The sequence below is a fragment of the Eucalyptus grandis genome, chromosome 1 (genome assembly GCF_016545825.1).
Source record: "Eucalyptus grandis isolate ANBG69807.140 chromosome 1, ASM1654582v1, whole genome shotgun sequence".
In the NCBI taxonomy this organism is placed as follows: Eukaryota; Viridiplantae; Streptophyta; class Magnoliopsida; order Myrtales; family Myrtaceae; genus Eucalyptus; species Eucalyptus grandis.
Window position 1 is genome coordinate 44,624,007 of NC_052612.1, and position 19,393 is coordinate 44,643,399.

The 19,393-nt window shown below is 37.8% G+C and overlaps 1 protein-coding gene across 1 annotated transcript; it reads right to left on the reverse strand.

The window, feature by feature from the left end:
* Window positions 1–4,966: 4,966 nt before the first annotated feature.
* LOC104445012 (insulin-degrading enzyme-like 1, peroxisomal) lies at window positions 4,967–18,323 on the reverse strand. The gene is made up of 26 exons (XM_010058806.3): window positions 18,018–18,323; window positions 17,798–17,873; window positions 17,224–17,291; window positions 16,367–16,458; window positions 16,207–16,280; window positions 16,037–16,080; window positions 15,602–15,653; window positions 14,531–14,653; window positions 14,326–14,438; window positions 14,046–14,208; window positions 13,136–13,228; window positions 12,863–12,948; window positions 11,446–11,532; window positions 10,732–10,835; window positions 10,293–10,395; window positions 10,094–10,186; window positions 9,825–10,014; window positions 9,525–9,586; window positions 8,529–8,633; window positions 7,320–7,521; window positions 7,018–7,226; window positions 6,371–6,495; window positions 6,246–6,297; window positions 6,087–6,173; window positions 5,848–5,970; window positions 4,967–5,572 (listed from the first exon to the last, which is right to left on the reverse strand). The coding sequence occupies exons 1-26, from the start codon at window positions 18,138–18,140 to the stop codon at window positions 5,306–5,308; spliced, it is 2,916 nt and encodes a 971-aa protein (XP_010057108.1). The 5' UTR covers window positions 18,141–18,323; the 3' UTR covers window positions 4,967–5,305.
* Between the last annotated feature and the right edge of the window lie 1,070 nt (window positions 18,324–19,393).

The window sequence follows — 19,393 nt, forward strand, 5'->3', positions numbered from 1 at the left end:
GAAAACTACAATCAAATCAAACACCCATATCACCCTTTTTCTTAGTTAGAATTCCCATTTCACTTGAAAGGGATAGGTAAATGGAGCATGGTAAAAAATTCAACCTTAATATGTCCCGGACATATAAAAGATTGAAGTTTTTACTTACAACAACTTCAAAAGGTGGCAAGAAAGAATTTTCTCTATCCTAAATATGCACGGAATAGCTTTCACACTTACAGAGCTTGAACCAACCATAATAAGCCGCAAGAACAATGTATACATGCTAACAAGGTATGTAGGCACCCAATTATCGGTATAGTTTTTAAAAAATTGTTTGATGTCTACCATCCGTACAAAGAAGTAAAAAAAATGGGAATCCATGGATGCAAAGTATACTGCCAAAGATTTGGGTACATAGTAGTTTGTGATCGAAAATGATTATCAACGGGAAATGCCCGATGATAAGGAGACCAAGACATATATCAATGATTATCACAAGCTAGTGGAAAACATCATTTTACAAGAAAAACTTATTTCGAGGTTGCTAATTGAAAAGCTACCACTAGTGTGGTACATCAATTAGAGTCAAAGTCTTGCTAGATTCAGATGAGACAAAATTCACTAGTAGATGTGTGTTCACCATTGGTAGACTAAGTAGATACACACAAAATCCTAATCACGATCATGGATTGCTTTGACCAAAGTAATGAAATATTTGAGAGGAACCATAAACCATGGCCATTTATATAGTGGATTTCCTACTATATTAGAAAAATACGAAGATTCTAACTTGATTTTATATTCATATGAGATAAAATCCACTAATGGGTAAGTGTTCACTTTTGGTGGATGTATAGAAACTTGGAAAGCAACCAAACAAAAAATATTTGCTAAATCCACATTGGAGTTACAATTTGTAGCTCTAGACTGGTTGGCAATGAGGCTAAGTGGTTAAGGCTTCGTTTGGTAAGGTTCCTATTTCTCTTGATTTCTATTTTTTTGTTCTCCATAACAAAAAAAAAAAGAAATATAAATCCGTTCGATAATGTCAACTAATTTTTCTATTCTTCAAAATAGAAAAATAACGGGGAATAGATTTGGAACATGAATAAGAAATAGAAAAAAGTAGCTTATTGTTTTTTTTTTTTTTTTTTTTTTTTTTTGGTAAAGGAAAAAAGTAGCTTATTGTTCATAGGAATAATTTCTAAAAATAAGTCATTTTTTTTTCTTTTCTTTTATTTCTTCTCTTCTTCTTCCTCATAGTGTGCCCTCCATCGCCCCTTGCCGCTGGATGTCGGCTGCTGCCGTTTGCCGCAACCGCCAGCTAGAGGAGAAATTATTAAAAAATTAAAAGAAATTTTACGTTAGAAAAAAAATTGTGGGTCGTACTAAATGCATTCATATTTTATTTATTTATTTTGAGAATAGAAATATTGTGTAGTTACTAAACACGTTTTTACTTAGAAATTATTCTAACGAATAGAAATAGAAAAAAAAAACTATTTTAAAAAAGAAATTATTACTTGGAATAGAAATGTTACTAAACAGATCCTAAGAAACTTCCAAATATTTCTTTAGGAATGAAACTGACACTTTTTGTGCCTATGCATTGTGATTAACAAATGGTAATAGCCATTTTAAAGAATAAGATTTTCAATGGTAAAAATAGACACATCAAATTGAGACATGATATGGTATAACAGCTACTTAAAGATGAATTAATGTCCATCGATTGTGTAATCCTCTGACTAAACCTGTGGGAAGAAGATTAATTTATGATAAATCAAGGGGAATGAGACTTAAGTCAGTTGAGAAAAATTAACAATAATGATAACCCAACCAATATTATTAGTGATATCATGAATTAGGTTCATATGCACTATTTAAAACTATTGTCCATCCAAAGGTGTGTGCAAGAATGCATTGAAAAAAAGATTGAGCTAAGCTCCTAATGAATTTTATAACTATTATTGGTGGTGTGTTAAATTATAAATTACACCCGATGGAATTATATAAGTATAGAGCGGGGCTACTCTTATGAGAACTTTTAGCAAAAATCTTTAGAATGCTTGTAAGTTTTCATAACCATCTCACCGATACTGGCTATGAAATTCATTAGGTGGCCTCTTGCTGTCACGAAGGGATAGACACTCCAAGTCTTGTTTCTTCTGAGTGAATCCTAATCCGTTCTCCTTTGCTTGCGCAGCTCTAGGATGTTTGATTCTTCTGGCCGCGCGAAATTGAGACGAAGTCATAAGCAACCCGACAGCGTCAAGAAATGGATCGATGCATCCCTGGTTCCAGGCCTCGTCCATTCCAATACACCAGTCACTTAATTTGTCCATGCTTCATTCAAACAGCGCGTTTCCTCCAACAGAAAAAAAGAAAAGAAAAGGTAGAACAAATTGATAGTATTCAAGAAAAAAATTTACTTTTTAATTTTTATGTTAATGAATATCAAGAAAAATTGACTAGAATTGACAATTGGTTGCATCAATATATTGTGGATACTAGACAAATTAGTAGACGGCAATACTATGCACAAGCTTTAATCTTTTATATAATGAAAAGAGAGATGGGTGATCCGCCTTGACGATTCCCTCTAAGTTATCATAAAAGCTTCGCACCCGCCATAAAATATTCAGCCATCCACTACCAAAAGATCCAAAATTGGTGAGCCATCCCTATCAAGATATTCATAATCGGGATGTAGCAGCTAAGGAACATAGCGCAAGTTTTTAGAGGTTCACTTACTGGGTGAATCGAATCGCGATTCCATAAAGGACAGGAAATTCTTTACCACTAGACCAACCACCTTAGCACTGACTTTTTCCTCGATTCATTGTATGAACTCCCTTCCTTTTCCAGAAGAAATTCTCGAAGAGAAAGCGTATTAACTCACTTCATTTGAACAAAGCATTGCATGTGCTCGGACTTTTCCCGTGTCGTGGAGTCCAACTGCATTTGTCTCATTCATCATTTGAAGGCACGACGAATTACCATACTCGTGATGCTTTTCTTTTTTTCCTTTCATTATTTTGACGGCTGAACGTATTCGTTGTCCAATTATTTATGTCAAGTGGCAATTAAAAAAATAAAAAAGGAGGAAACAGACGAAACCTCGGAGTTTCTTTCTGTCTGACCGAGGACAAGGAAACTAGCGAGCTGGACTGCGTCCTCACAAGTCAAGCCGGCTATTGCGGACCGCGTTAGGCCAGAAAAGTTGGACGCCTTTTACCTTCCTGGAAGCCAATTTCCGGGAGGGGCGGAATGAAAAGCCAAGAAAGCAGCAAAAGGCCCTCTCTCTTGGCCAAACTTACCACTTTCTGCCCCTCCAGTTCTCGAAATCCCGATATTTCCCCACCTCCTCTTTGATGTATTGTCAATTCTGTCCTTCACTATCTAAAGCTGAAAGGTTTTGAATTGCCGATCGTGGCTATTGCTACCATATGAAGTACGATCGATGAACCGCCATATCAAATTGATCAGCGGCTAGTGACTAAACCTAAGCCGGTTGTTAATGCACATATGGGTAATCCAAAAAGTCCGTCCAATCTTCAATATTCATTTTTTCCATGAGTACAAGAATATCCTTATTCCAGCTTCAATACATGCAACCACGAAGTAATACTGCTATGGCAAAGTGAAAAGAGAGGGTCGCCTTTAATGTCAAACTAGGTGAGAACCAAAAAGAGAAGAAGATGGGCTCAATAGAAAAAACTCATGCCCGAAGGGGGTGGGAAAGAGATTAACACAAAGTACTGGGCCAACAAGTCAATTGTCAACGCAAAAATTCTTGGTAGGGAAAGAGAGAGGAAAGGTTCAATGCAATAAGCAACGCGGTGGCTTCGACTATATAACGCCTGAAGCTCCTTCCTTTCTCTCCCACAAACAGCAAATCTCTCCCTCTCTCTCTCTATCCCTAAATCAAGAACGGCGGAGAAACGAGGAAGCGTCGAGAGAGGCATGGGGAAGTACGTGGAATTGTTGGATCTAGGGGTGAGGATGGCTGCAAGGTTCCACTCTCACTGCCCACAAACCGCACGTTTGTATTACCATCCTCCCTCCAACCATGACGACCTCCACCACCACGACCACCACGACCACCACCACCACCACTCGAGCGGCGGCGCGGGGGACGGCCCTCATGCGGACCACAGGCTCAGAATCGACTTTACTGAACTCATTGTTTATTCTGTCGTGTGAGGAAGGGATTAGATTTCTCTATTTGGGATATGTTTGAGCGTTTATAGGGAAGACATCCAGCCAAAAAGTTGAGCTGTTTCCTGTCTTCTCACATATTTTTTTCAGACACGAATTGTGTCTCCATTCAATCAGATCAATTTTGTCCCTGGATATCAAGCCAAAAAATCGAGTTGTTTCCAGTCTTCTCACATATTTTTTCACACAGATTGTCTTCATTCAATTGGTTCAATTTGGTCCCTAGATAGCATAAATCGATAATTCATGCAGCAGTGATTTATTCTTTGAATGAATGAATTTTTTATCCGGTTCATTTTTCTTGACGAGTTTATTGATATTCGATCTCGATCAATCTCTTGTTAATGGTTTGACAATGTCCAAATCGATAATTGTTGTCCCAAGTGCTATGGCGTTGTGCTCTAAATGTTCCCAGAATACGAGATCTAAAAAACAAGCGCTATCGTCTAATTTGAGAACAAGAATTTGCTCTACAGCATCCACAAATTGACCACGGAGGACAATGGAACAATATCACGTCGCACCATAACTACATCATTCATCGCATTTTGCACTGCGATCTAGGCTATGTCTCATCAATTCACAGCCTTTTGCTAGCATTTTCCCATGCTTCGAGGTTGTGCAGCCTCTTGGCAGACGTCCTCAACATGAATCGGATAATGTTTTACGGTGCCAAGGGGCCAAGCTCTCGGTATTTCCAGATGCCTCTGGTACTTAATTGCGAGAAGAGCTAGCATTTCACTACAGAGCAAGTATGCTTGGATGGAGAATTGGCAACTAGGACATTCTTCAATTTGAAAATTCTCATAGTTTATGAGCTTGTTTTGCTATGAAACTCTCAATGGTATAGATCCGGATATGCGTAACAGCCTAACTCCAGCACGAACAGTTTTGCTCACTCGGTCAGCAACATTGAGCTGGATCAAACACCTATTCTTGTACTCAGCTGTCCAGTAAATCCCAAGTAATACCTTTAGTCATTTATACACACCAAACACTAAGACGCTATAAGGAACAAATGCCACGGGGCAAGTGTGGCGTGGTGGTATAGATTTTGGAGAAATGTTTCGGGAGTATATTATTCAAGATCCTCAATTCTGGCTTATTTAGAACTGCTGTGAACTTCCATATGTTCGTACCCTCTTCTACGTGAACCGTAAAGAGGTTGCGATGCCCTGAAGCTGAAAATGTCATCTATTCGTACTGTGTTTGGTCCAACTGCTTCATTTTTATCCACTTCGAATTTTGACGAATGCTTGCTCCCATAAACTCGTACACTGAGCACCTTCCTCCTGGGCGCTCCAGTTCTTATGTGCTCGTTGAAGAAATCTATCAATTCTTGTTTTGTCAGCTTCCTTAATGCTGCGACCTGGTCCGATGCAAAAGAAGTGAATTTTTGTGAGTTGCTTTGCATGTCTGGCTTTATGAAGATAAATTAGGCAGTTTCAGCTGAGAGGAGGGAAAGGGCATAGTGCCAATTGTATACAGGTAACTTTAGTTCCATAAAAAGAGATCAAGCAGAAGATGAATATAGGCGAAACCAACAGCAGATGAAAAATAGTGTTGATTTGCTCAGTGACTACTGAGAAGACTAGGATTTGATGTCTGCAATAGAGAGAGATAAAGAGAGGCAATATCTTGTACCTCAGTTTCTATTCGATCAAATAGGAAAGTTCTATCAGTTATCTCTTCCCAGTGACGCTCAGATTCTTCCCACAAATTCTTGTCCTTCTCCATCTTTGATTCGATTAGTGCATTTAAATGGCTCTGTGAAAGGCAGGTTTGATGTTAATTTCGAAATTCCACAGGTTCGTGTAATGGTTTAAAGATTATTTGACAAGCTGATATGATTTTCATGATGGAACAAGGGAGAAACAACTCACCTTGAAATCAACCTCACTCATCTTAAGAAGTTTACTTTCGAAAGACTCAAGAAAGCTCTGGACCCTTGTGTCGATGTATTTTGGACACTGTTAAGATTAACAAAGTGAAGGAGTTAAAGGTGATGAGGCAGTCAAAACACAGAGAACCTTGTGGCATACCTTCACGGCAGACTGAACAGTGAACTGCAGGCCATGCACACCGAGGTCATATCTGCACGAAACCCTTAGAATAATTAGCAGAACACACATCTGGGGAGAAGAAAGGAGAAATTAAATGGTTTTACCGATGTGTGAGCAAACAGACATAACCAAGTTGCTCAACTGTTCTGAGCTGGTGGAAGGCTTCATGCCTTGCGATAAAAGCCAAAAGCTGAAGTTGCATATTCAAAGTAATGTCATCTTGATGGATCTGCAATTATCCATGGGGATTGTAATCAAATATATACAGAAAAAGACTCAGTAGACCTACCAAAATGAGTTACTCCATGATTTTTAATGCTTGTAATCTGATGAACTTTTTGTCTTTGCTAATGGATAAGCATATACTTTCTGAAAGTGAATTGGCATGTCAGAAATCAACCATCCCAAGGGGGTAAACCATGCGCAATTCTAATTGTTGAACCTACCCCCATCTCTCTGCTGAACTTTAGTCCAGTCTGACTTTAAAAGCATTCTTTAAGATGTTTTTTCTTTTTTTTGAACAGGCATTCTTTAAGATGTTCACCGGATGGATTTTTGGCCGAAAAACACAGCCTCACATACCCAGAGAAACATACTAGCAGATCAAAGGAGGCCTAGGCCAATTAAGTTCATTGGAGCCGGGAGTCATCTTGAACGTCTATTCAGGCAAAAGACAGGCCAGAAGATTTCATGAAAAATGTTATGCGGACAGAAATTTGTTCTTTTCATTAATATTGTTGAGTAAAAGTACCTGAATATAGTGAAGCAATGCAGAATTCTCATCCTTTGGGTTTAGGCCTTCAGTTGAGTAGACATAACTTACACCTTCGTCGAGTGTGACGAGTCTGCTTGTCATGAGCTGGGATTGGAGTGCAGGCTTGCATATAGGATGAGAACCATTAAAGAAAACATCTTCGACATGATGAACAATTGACTCTGCTTCATCACTCTCTATATTCCCTAGTGAGATGATAACAAAATAAAAGTAGATCAAGATTCAAATATGAGAGAGTTAACTTAAAAAAGAAAGGATAACTTCTAAAATCACTGAACCTGCTATGTAACACTCTAAGAATGCTCTCGAGAGCATTGTAGGTGCAAACCGAGAAAGGTCTTCAGGCTGAAGAGTCTCAAGTATTTCTAGATCTTCCTCCCAAGGCCACGAATGGTCATTTAATATTAAAGAGCGATAATATGAGGCATGATATCTTGGCTCATCAAACTTGAAATTCTGATAACTTTTTGTCAACTTCTCCTGGAAGACAATAAAAGATGAGTCTTAACAGTAATTGGTGCAGCCGGTACATAGCTTAGGAAACTTGACGTATAAGATTACTTTATGATGTTTTTAATGTCAAAGCATAACAGAACCAATCTGGAAGCTACTGCTCTAGTGGTGATTCTTTTTAAGAGGTATTGCTTGAATCAGCAAAGTGTATTTGGACCTTTTGCAATTACATGACTTAGTCATGTACGAAGAGATTTCCCGATTGGATATTGACTATGACCAGATAAAAACATTACTCTACAAAATGATTGGCATTTCTGCCTAATGTCGTGGAAGCTTCTTGAGAAAAGTTGACCAGAGTTCACAATTAATTGGTCTTGTCCAAGCTATTTGATTGCCAAGAGAACATGGATTGTCAAGTCTATAGCACTTTGTGCCAACATGCACTTTGAGAGTATAAATAAGGCAAAGATAATATCAATTCTACTTAAAGTATTTCAATACATTAAACATGTTAGAATTTTAAAATTTAAATTATGTCTCCATCTAAAAGCTTGAACTTACGTGGTCCTGCAATTTCAACATGGTATTATACTAGGTCCTGACAAACCTCTCCTGAGTCCCCTGATCGTAGTCAATTTCCACACCTCAGTCTTAGGTCAAAGTTTAGCCTATGCATGCGGGGTTGTTGAAACATTTAAACAGTAAAATACTTCTTCACGTAATAGCTTGAGCTTTTAGATCAATTAGCAGCAGTATCCACAATTTCCACCAATACAAAACCCACATAACAGGATGCTTCTCCTATTGTTCTGCAGTCCTGACGGCCCCACCAAGAAAATTTATTTTGCAGTCCTTACAGGAACTAATGCAAATGTTTTGGTAGATCATATAACAAAAGTCAAACAATGTAAAAAGTAGTCGCTGCTTCTGGCCTGCACTTATCTAGCTTTCCTCAACCAAGCGTATGAAAGATTATTGATAACACAGGAACTGATATAAGCTTCTTTCTGCAGCATAAATTTCATGATTACCTTGATCACAGAAAATCTTTCTGGCTTCACCGTAAAATCTGCCATTGCTTTCAGGATGGTATCCAATAATACCCGCAACTTGTGATTATAGCCACTGACTTCCAGCTTAAGAAAATCAGAAAAAACAGTGAGCATGTTCTAAATGGAGAACCTCACTTACTGGAGGGATGAGGATGTGAAAAAGGAAATATTTCTGCATCGAAGCAACGCCCAATTTGTGTATATATGTAAATACACACACCCACAAAATAAATGTACCTATATGTGTGTGTATTTTTTTTCCTATGGCCAGAACTCTCTACATAAAAGAAGCTGATTCTTTCACCCATGCAGGCAAATCACATAGTCACAATAATTTATAACACATTCAAGAAACCTTGGATGGGTAGTGGATTGGGGCCTCTTGTAGCAAGATGAAGTATCTATATGCTGGCATGGGACAGAAAAAACGAATGACTAACCAATAGCCACAAGCAAAAAATCTATAGGTTGATACAGGCATTGTACATCATTCCACTCTTATCTCAGTTGATGAATGTGCTAAAACTAACCAGGAATCAGCAGTTATTGATAGACAATGAATCTAGTTTAACGGCAATCATGCATGACAAAATGAGGCCACAGATAGGAAATTGACACAATTATAATGGAGAACTGTCCAACTTATATCTTAACTTATAGGAAATCGGGCACATATTGAACCTGCACTCCAGATACTCAGCTGTCTTTTTTAGTTATTTTCACAAAAATGCCCATCAATCCCTAATACACTAAAAGAATGGTATGAGATGAAGAAGGGTCAACTCTTGCCAATTACAAAAAAAATTTGAAAGTCCAAAATTTGGCCTGATAATAGTTTCTCGCATTCTTGACTAAGTGATTCCACAAAGAAATGCAGCTAAAGGCGTCGCGAGGCGACCATCAAAGAGTCCAGAGAGCATCTGGTTATCCTCTTGCACAGGATGAGCTGCGTATCAAATTTATCTTGATACATACCTCATATCCATCATCTGTCTGGCATATTCCGTAATATAGTCCAGCAAGCTCAGCATAATAAGCTGAATACAACAGGAAAAAAAAAAAAAAAAAATCTAAGAAGATCTTCAAGGACAAGATTCAAGAATTATTTTTAAGGATTGGTTTTTGATGCATCTGCAAGTGCAATGAAGACAAGTCATGACCTGAGAGACATCTTTAAGCTACGATTGTTTTACCAGGCATTGCTGGTATCCATCAAAAGAAACATCATAAATGATTGTACGACCACTTATTGCTTAAAAACCATCAAAGGCTTACCATATTCATTCAAGTAATCACATACTAAACTTTTAAAAATTCTCGCAAGAAGTTCAGCATGAGGAGAGTTGCAAGCATAAGGGCAGATGAATTTTAGATGTACAGTAGCCTTAGGAACAGAGAACACCGTATCAGGCTTGTACCATAACGTCGAAAAGCTTGTTTTCCTCAACAAAAGTGGACACATGACCTGATCCAATGTTACGAATGTCAAGATGGTGGATTAGTTCAAAAAGCATGCCAAATGGACCTAAGATTGATCAGACCACCTTATCAGTCTTCTTGAGGGACAAGTCAGTCGCAATAAACTGATTAGCCACTGGCAAACGAAGATGTTCACTTGGAGCATGCTGCACCCACTCCTGATATATAATAAGGAATCAAAAGTGAACACCAAAATGCATTCTTTGGAAGTTGACTATACAGTAACAAACAGTTAAGGTCTATGAGGACCACATCTTTTGATACCTGGATTGTCGAGTCAGTAAGTTTGTCTACGCAATATGCAGTTGCATACCATGGCTCGACCATGTTAGTTTCCCCTTCAAATTTCTTTGACACCCAAAAAATTCTGTTGGTCACATGAAAGAATGTGATGAAAGTTCTCCAGGCTCAAGCATATGAACACAATTAGGCTAATGGAAGTATTTCAGATAGTCACGACAATAAAAACTAACTCTTTTGAACTGCGTTCATTAAGAGGGAAGCTTAGGAAGATAAAAAAAAAAAAGATTGACAATGCAATCCTATGTCACCGAGCAAATCCATCATGTCAATGTATTTGACACATTCATGATTGCTATGGTATATATTCAGATGTTATAGCCTCTTTCTCCAAGATGCCCATAAGAGGAAAGGATATATCTAATATACGCATATCAACAGATGCAGGATGAGACGAAATTACCGGAAATTTCTTGAAGAAAGCTTCTCGAGTACTGCACGGATGATGCTGGGATTAAATTTAGAAGGCAAGGATGACTTCACAAGCCAATCTTTTGGCGGGTACAACTGACAAAAAATTGATATTAAATTAAATATTCCAATGCTTTTTGGAGTTATGTTTTTTATTGAAATAGTTATCATATGCCACTTTTCCTGATTCATATACCAAAAGAGTTGTAAATAAGTAGACGAAAGTAATGGACTGAGTGGAGAAAGGGGCAAAAAATTTGTAGAAGCTGTATGCTAAAGTCCAATATTTTAAGGCTGGCCTGAATAAAAAGATGAAAGTAAAATCAAAAGTTTTGATACTGCTCAGGAAAAGCATCCAAGTACAACCATCAAAAGAAACATCCAAGTACAACCAGAAATACTTATTGTCTAGCAAAGGAAATTGATCACATCTTATGACTTCCGTTAGGTGCCATTGTAACCCAAAAATCTAAGTTAAATCTGAATACGACTTTATGTTACCTCATCACACCAATTCCCTCTGACTCCTAAACTTCCAAGAGAGAATATCTAGTATCTACATTGTATGCTATTCCAGTTTACTTGAAGAGGACCAGCAGGATTGGTCTGAAGTTTGAACTAGGAAAGATACAAATATTTTCCATAGAATCCATGCACATCATCAATTTAAAGAGGTAAACGCATTATACAAGGAAAGTTTGGATACCTTCATATTTGATGCTATAGATACCACATAACTCATTGGAGAGATCTTATCCTGATTGTGGAACATCGTCTCCCTTACAGCTGCAATCTTCACCGAAACATTAAATTAGGATCCACAAAGAACCTCTGACATTCATATTTAATCACATAAGATGAGGTGCTCATAAAGGGTGGGTCCAGATTCCTTTAATTCCAATTTAAACTTGAAGCATATTCACTCATTCCATGCCACTGCCATTTATGATCAATTTGACAGGTTTTAATGTACTTTGCAATTTGGAAATGTTATGTCTAATTTTCTACTCACGTACGAAATGCAAGAATTTACTCATTCCTTTCTTCTTTTTGGTGCAAAAGCCAGAATTAAAATACCATTTTACTCATTCGTTTCTTTTTTTTTGGTGCAAAAGACAGAATTAAAATACCATTTTACTCATTTCAAAATATTTTAGACATGGAAACATATACACATGGTAGTGTCTGTAAGTGTCTTCAGTTACTGCTCAACAAATCAATGACAAAGATTAGAGAATTACGATCTCTTTCTTTTTATCAGGCCCGTCAAAAACCAACCTTGATGCTGTTAGAATGTCCAACCCAAAAGCTTAAGCTGGTAAGTGTAAGGACACCACATGAATACACGGCCCATATAAACCCGGTAGACATGCGGTGTGAGATACTTCAACAGATCCGTTATTCTCTTTTAATTCTCTTTTAACACAAATGAGGTAATGCTTTCTCATTTGACAAACTAAAAGCAACTATTCTAGTAAGAAAAGTACCCTTGACAAGCTTCTTCAACTTGTAAGCTTACATTGTAATGCATTACCATGTTACGAAAGTCACAATCAAAGATAGAGCTCCAAGGACCGAAATTTAGATGACTTCCCTTCCATTGAAGCCCTAATGGATACATCTGCCAGTTCTACCTGTATTCAGAGTCATCCAATAAACTATTTCTCCACATTTTGCAGAACTTTTACCATGATGGAAACATCATCACATTTTGTGACAGCAATTAAAGGACAGAGGGATGTTTAAGGAGCACGTGTCATCAAAAGGTTGATTTCTCACAACCGTTTGAGGCTATTATTTCTTTAACTAATACAATTGATAATGTTAATGTCCCCTAAGAGACTTGCTCTGACAACATTTGATAGAAGCTGTATCTAGCAAAGTATAGAAGAAGCTCGAATGCATGTAGCCCCAAGTTCCCAATTACGAAAATGCTGCAATGCAGAGTGTCAGGATTCTTGGCTAGCATTGTTGCTGTAATATAAAGTCCATATACCAGCCAATTACCTTCTTAGCTAATGTATAACGTAGAAATGAATAAATACACGCAAGGGCCGCTGGTAGTATCCTAAACTTATCATATTTGCAACTCATAGTCCTAAATAGGTATTTTGGATCCATACCTCGTCATATATCCAATTGCAAACGCCAGACTGGTGTAAAATGTCAATGTATTTAAAGAGCAATCCCACGATATCTTGCATGTGCTCTGCATTTTTGGTGCAATATGTAATTAGAATTTCAAGCCTCATAATCTGGGCTTTCTTACACGATGGACTTTTCGCCAAAGGGAATAAGCAAAGTCCCAAGTTTGTGAGAATGGTTTTTTGCAAATGACCTGAAAGAAAAACAGAGAAACGCCCAGAGGCAAGAATAGCCAGAACAGAACAACATACCGTGACCAGCATCAGTCATCTCAATAACAACATTAAAGAAAGAGTTATTTGAATCCACAACACTTTCATAAGCAGACAAACTAGTGGCCCATCCTGCAAAGTCATTTGCATCAGAACTGATCATAAACCATTCAGAAAAGAGAATTGATCAAAGTAGCTGAAAACAATTAAGCCAAAGCAATATGCTGGCTCCAGCAATTCTAATTGGATATTTTACTTTCACGAGTTAATTTCTTCTTACAATGATTACGATAAGCAGACAGTTTGGATCCAGATGCTTTTATGCCCCCTCAACCCTAGACGATCATAAATTTGCGTAACCCAACCAAATTATTTAGTTTAGAAAGGAGTACTATTTTCTTTCCCCCAAAAGTTTGAAAGAGAGTTATTTTCTATGTCAATTTTGTCATGTTTTGAAAAGGTTTCAGGCGTTTGACACTAATTTAAAGCCAAATTTCAAAGGCAACAAGAAAAAGAAAAAGTAAAAGTAAAAAAAAAATATTTGCTCGAACAGATCATAAAGTTTATACACCCTATGCTCTATGGAGGGTAAAATGAAGAATATCTTTTGGTCAATTAAACTCTTATGCTCCTCATACTGGCAGAAAAAAGAGATGCACAGAGCATGACCCTTTTCCTTTCCAGTGAAAAGCATAGAGCATGACTCTATTTTGCTTCAGTTGACATTTCAAGCATCTTGGGAGCAAGAAACCAGAATATAGAGGAGCTGCATATACATGGAAAAAAAAAAATCTCCTACATGGAAATGAGATGCATATATTTAAGTTGCAATTACCAGAAAATAACTCAATCACGAAGGTTATCCTAGCAGAAAGGAACATTACCATTAAGACGAATCCTCCTGAGGATTAGGATAAGATAAGCAATGTAAATGACATGAGAAACAGACCTAATCTTTTTAAGGCATGAAACAGAGATCCTTCTCCCTCATGGCCTATAAGATGGGTGAGGTAGCTGCATGGGACTTCTTTGTAATGGTGAATGCTGTGAGGCACTGGCCACTGAACTTGTAGCGTGTGATCGTCACATATTGGAATGGCTTTAACAAGAACCTGGACAACAAGTAGGAGTTTCTTTAACTTTCTTCTGGATAGAAATTTTTACCAAACAGGAAATGAGGAATGTGCATGTCTTCCAACAAAAAATGGGAGTGGACTGCAGAAATGGACCTGTAAATGTTCCCACGAACAGGGGTGACCAGAAATATGCAAACAACTCTGCTTGTTGTTGGAAATAGCGCTGAACTTTTGGACTACTAGATCTTGGATTTTATCAAGAGATCCTGTGGAGATCCATGAAATTTTACAAAATTGCACCACCGAATGAAGAGAATGTATTAATTGTAAAGCTGTCTTATATAGATGCAAGCAGTACCTTTGCTGTATACAACCAAACGCATGAGGTTGGCAGAGTAATTTTCTTCATAGAACTTAATAAGTTCTTGCCTTATGTCAATCCCCCTAGCCTTCGGTTGAACTTCTAAAGTTTGTCGATTTCCTAAGGTAGTGAACTATTCACAGGTTACAGTGTGTCACGTATTCCCTAGTCTAAGAATAAGCATCTTAGTTGGTTCCAATTCATACATAAAATACTAAAGTCTTTATTTTAAAGGAAAAAAGCGCAGTCTAATTCTCTGGAAACAAAAATAGCATATAGAATTAGCAAGCCATCTATTTTCCCAAAAACTTCATAGTAACAGTAACAACTAGAAAATAATGCGTTTGATGCTGGCTTGTATGTATGAATGGCACAATGAAATTACTAGCTCCAGGTAGGAGCTTATTAACCAGTTCAATGACTTCCCCATTATTTGCCAGAATTCGTCCAAATCAGAACCCACTAATGTACAAGTTCTTCCCTATAATGGAGATCTACTCTACAAATACAAATCTTTAGTACCGTGTTGAACATTTACTCATCTGAAAAATGAGCATAGTTGCTTCAGCAACATGTCTGATATGATGGTTTGAAACTTAAAAGGATTTTTTTGGTCTCAGACTAGCACCTGTCATGCTATTCAGTGCGAAATATATCAAGTCGCATATGTGAATGAGCACAAGCTTAGTTTAACTTCTTTAATTAAAACCTTTTGTCTGGTAACAGAACGTCATATGTTTCTAGGCAGTGAGTTCCTGAAAAAATTGTTGCATTTGAAGAGGAAAAAAATGAAGAAACACTAGATTGATATCTTTATGTGAGGACAAATGGAATGGTTATCAGAAGACTGGCTGATAGGCAAAGCAACATAGGCAACTTATTTGCGCAGCTATATATGTAATGGCCTTTCGCAAGCACACATGGGCCAAGACCTCTAAAGGCATAATGATGTAATGTCCTATAGGGGCAAGCCTTTACTTGAGTATCACTTCACAAGATCTCTTCCACAACACAGGAACTCGGGATCTTATAGCACGTCCCGAGTCGATTTGTCAATGGAGTACCTACCGGTACCAAATTTATGATAGGGATGTGCTTCCATGCTCAGATGGTTCTGAAGCTGTGCGGAGGGAAATAAACAAAAATACATTTGAGTCAGAACACACCATATATCAACAATATGATTATCTACAACAATTGAAAAACAAAGCATGTTGATATCAACATTCAACACAATATGAACTCACTGGGTGAAATATAAGTTTTGTAACTATTCTTCGCAAAGATGCACAGCAGAGTAAAAGAGAATGAAAGGAAACTTTTTTTAGAAGTAGGTTAAGAATACATATAACATTGAAAAAGTTCTGAACATGCTGCCATGGATGTAAAAACTAAAGCACCCTTAAATCAACCCTTGGATGCTTCTAAACAGATACAGTTTAAGGATTTAATTTAAAGGTGTCAAAATCTATGTAAGGCGAAATGCAGGTGACTACGTGGTACCTGGCCTATTCTCCAAGAATCAGAAAGGAAGTTCTTTTGGAACTCTGTAAGAGGAAAGGAATAAGTGATCAGTCATATTTAGATGGAGCACCATGTTGACTTTCATGCTACTATTTCTTCAAGCTAAACAGAGGAAGATAATGTTCCAAATTGCGGTGAAGCATAATCACCAGAATCAACTGCTTTGATCTCCCTTTTAACAGCATCGGATGACATCAATGGCTTGACAAAGAACTGAGAAAATCTACATCAAAAAAAAAAAAAAAAAAAACTCAGAGATTGCCTAAACGTAACAGTTGGATAGCAAGAGAATATGAAACTATCATCTACCTGTCCAAAGCCTCCTCAAAACAGTCAGCATTTGCAACAAAATGATAGTTGGTATGGTCAGAACCTGTCAAAGCATTTGTTCCTCCTCCATGCTATGCATATTGAATAGGAAAATGAACCACAAAATATGCAGATTGGGATCAAGAGTACACAACAAGAAATACTTAGAAGATCTACTTAAGGTAAAGTAAGCTAATTGAATACATAAAATTGAAAACAACTTTAAATCTAGCAGAAGTCCTTGGCAGTTGGCACAGGATCTAAATTTTGCACATACTTCGTATGCATTTTGAGTTGCCAGCACAGATGTATCTACTAATCTTCTAAAGTAAAAGAACTTCTGACATTCCTCGAAGGCACAGGCAGGGTGGTCTGATTGCACCAGAATGCATTGAGCAGGCTAAGGACACTTGAGACTCTCCTTCATAGTAAGGACCAGAGCTATAAGAACTATATCTGAATGAGGTTCTTATCCATTTCTTGAAGGAAAAACAGAGAGATGTCTCAGCATGTACACTAATTGTTATCATGTAGCATCCATTTGAAAAGGCTAACCTGCATTTACCAGGTAGAACAGGTACAAGAGTAATTATGGAAGTACAACTTATCAAATCTAGATCTCTGCTTCCAAATTGAAATGACTTTGGAAGTCACATATCCTTAATTATCACGAAACGGATTATACAGGAGAAAAGCATAGATGTGCCTACATGCTAGAAATGTGAGTGCAGCCTTTAAAAATGTTGCGAAGTCTGTCCAAATCTAGTTGTCCTTTTAAGCTCCACGATTAACTTGCGAAAGAAAAATGTAGACTAGCAGCTAAAATAAAAGAAGCCTCGTAGGGTCAGCAGCGGTACCTGAGATGTGTATTTGTCAAAACTATCCTCCTCCGGATACTTCTCGCTCGCATAAAACAGCATATGCTCTGCATGTGATACAATCGAATTAGAAGGATACGGAAATAATGCAGGGTACCTTTCTCCACTTGCAAACAAGGGCATGCACTAGGCAGTTAATTAATCGCTTTGCAACAGGTAAAGTCATCCTTGGTTGAGATAATGTGCAAAATCATCATGTTACCAAGAAAGTAACAGAAGGAGAGTTATAAATTCAAGTCACCTTCGAGTTTCGTGCAGGGAACTTTTGAAGTGACAAAAAAAAAAAAGGGCGGGGGGGGATATCTTATGATATTGGAGCATAATTATAGTTATAGTAGTTAGTCCAGGTGGTTCTGATGCTACAGCTTAAGTCGGATTTCTTATAATTGACTCTTTTCTATTCAGCTACGCAGTTTGAGCGACCTGCGTTGCAGGCGACCTTTGAACACACGCTCAATCAACCGGTCTTCCTGTCCTAATATTTTGGGCTGAACAGTCGAATACTGCAATAATGTTCTTTACTTCAAGAAAGAGACAGAAAAACAGTAGGTACCGAGGAAATGAGCAAGACCCTCGATGCCCGGAGGGTCGCTGTAGTGGCCGACACCCACATCCATAGAAACAGCACACTGAGCACAAAAGAACCAACCCAGCATTAGAAGATCCATCTAATCTAACAACAATCGAAAAAGGCACCAGGATGTACTCATCAAGTGCTTCCAATCAAGAAACAAGAAAGAATGTGAAAGCTGTTTCCAAGCATCGACGTTTGCCTTATCAGTGTCGGGATCGCTGACGAGAAGGGCCTCCAGGGAGTTCTCAAGAACCACCCTCCTGTACTCCCTCTTGTCATTTCTGGCCTTGATTATGCAATGATCCACCATGGTTTCTGCCATCCTGCTCTCTGAGTCCAAGAAAAGATTGAAAAGCAAGAGTTTTGCAGTTTGACCTCAGCCCGTCGTCTCTGAACAGATGAACTTGCTTGTCTCGAAAATGTGCGTGCGTGATTGGCTTGACGGAAGGTGGGTCTTTTCGTCGTTCTTTCCTTTCTCGACAACGCGCACCACGTCAGTTTTCTGGCTATAAACTCAAAGGGACAAAAAATATCTCAAAATAGGATCCCGTAAAATCTTTGGCTCGAGCTGGTCTTAGCAAATTCACCTTCTTCATGCTGTCCGCCAGCAAGTCTTTGGGAGAAATTCCCGGTTCCTGAGTGGGTAATTCCAGTGAAAAACTCTTACACTCCGCCCACACAAATCGAGTTGATTAAAGTCGTTGCTTATGTATCTTTCATTAGATAAGTTGCACAATTTTTATTGTAATCAAACCTTGTGACTTAAAAAAAAAAATCATATTCTTATACAGGTAATTACTTGGAAAGAATGACGATAACATGTGCGGTACATGGAGAAACGTGCATGCACATGAGCCCCACTACTATGAGCATGCGCATATAGCCACACAATTCATGAAGAGTAAGAGGTAAAATTGAACTTAATGCCAAAATGACAAGCAAATCGATACCTTCAATTGCTTCAGAAGAGTCTATAAATACTACTACGGTTGAAACTTAAAAAGATTGAGTATCATTTTATACATCACATATATTTTTGAGGTGTCAAGAAAGATTTGCTCCTAAAAGACGTAATGATTAATTATTCTTATTGCAATAATTCGAAAATAAGAATAGATAAATGGATTCTTGCTGCGAGATAAATAATGAATCGACATATTTATCGGCTTAGCTTGAACTAGTTTAGTGGATTTTGTAAATTGGTGCGATTGTTTGTGACGGGCAATTGCGTTTCGGGATGACCATTGGTGTCTTTGGCCCAGTGGACGTTGTACTCGGCTGACTAAATCAGATAGTGGCTTTCTCTCTGTTCTCCTTTTCCTATTCTAGCAATGATTATCAAAAAATTTCTAAACTATTTTTATTTATACCAGTTGAAATTTTAGTCAATTTAATTTTAAATCTTTGGTAAGGGTCGCGATCTTCTTGCAAGATTTGGGTTAGGCAACTCCTGCGGCCACCAACCTTGGATTGGCGGAAGGAATAAGAAAAAGAGGCAAACCAAAAAAGGGAAAAAGAAGAAGAAAAAAAAGTCATTAAAAAATTACAAATTTTATCTACGTCAGTATACGTGCC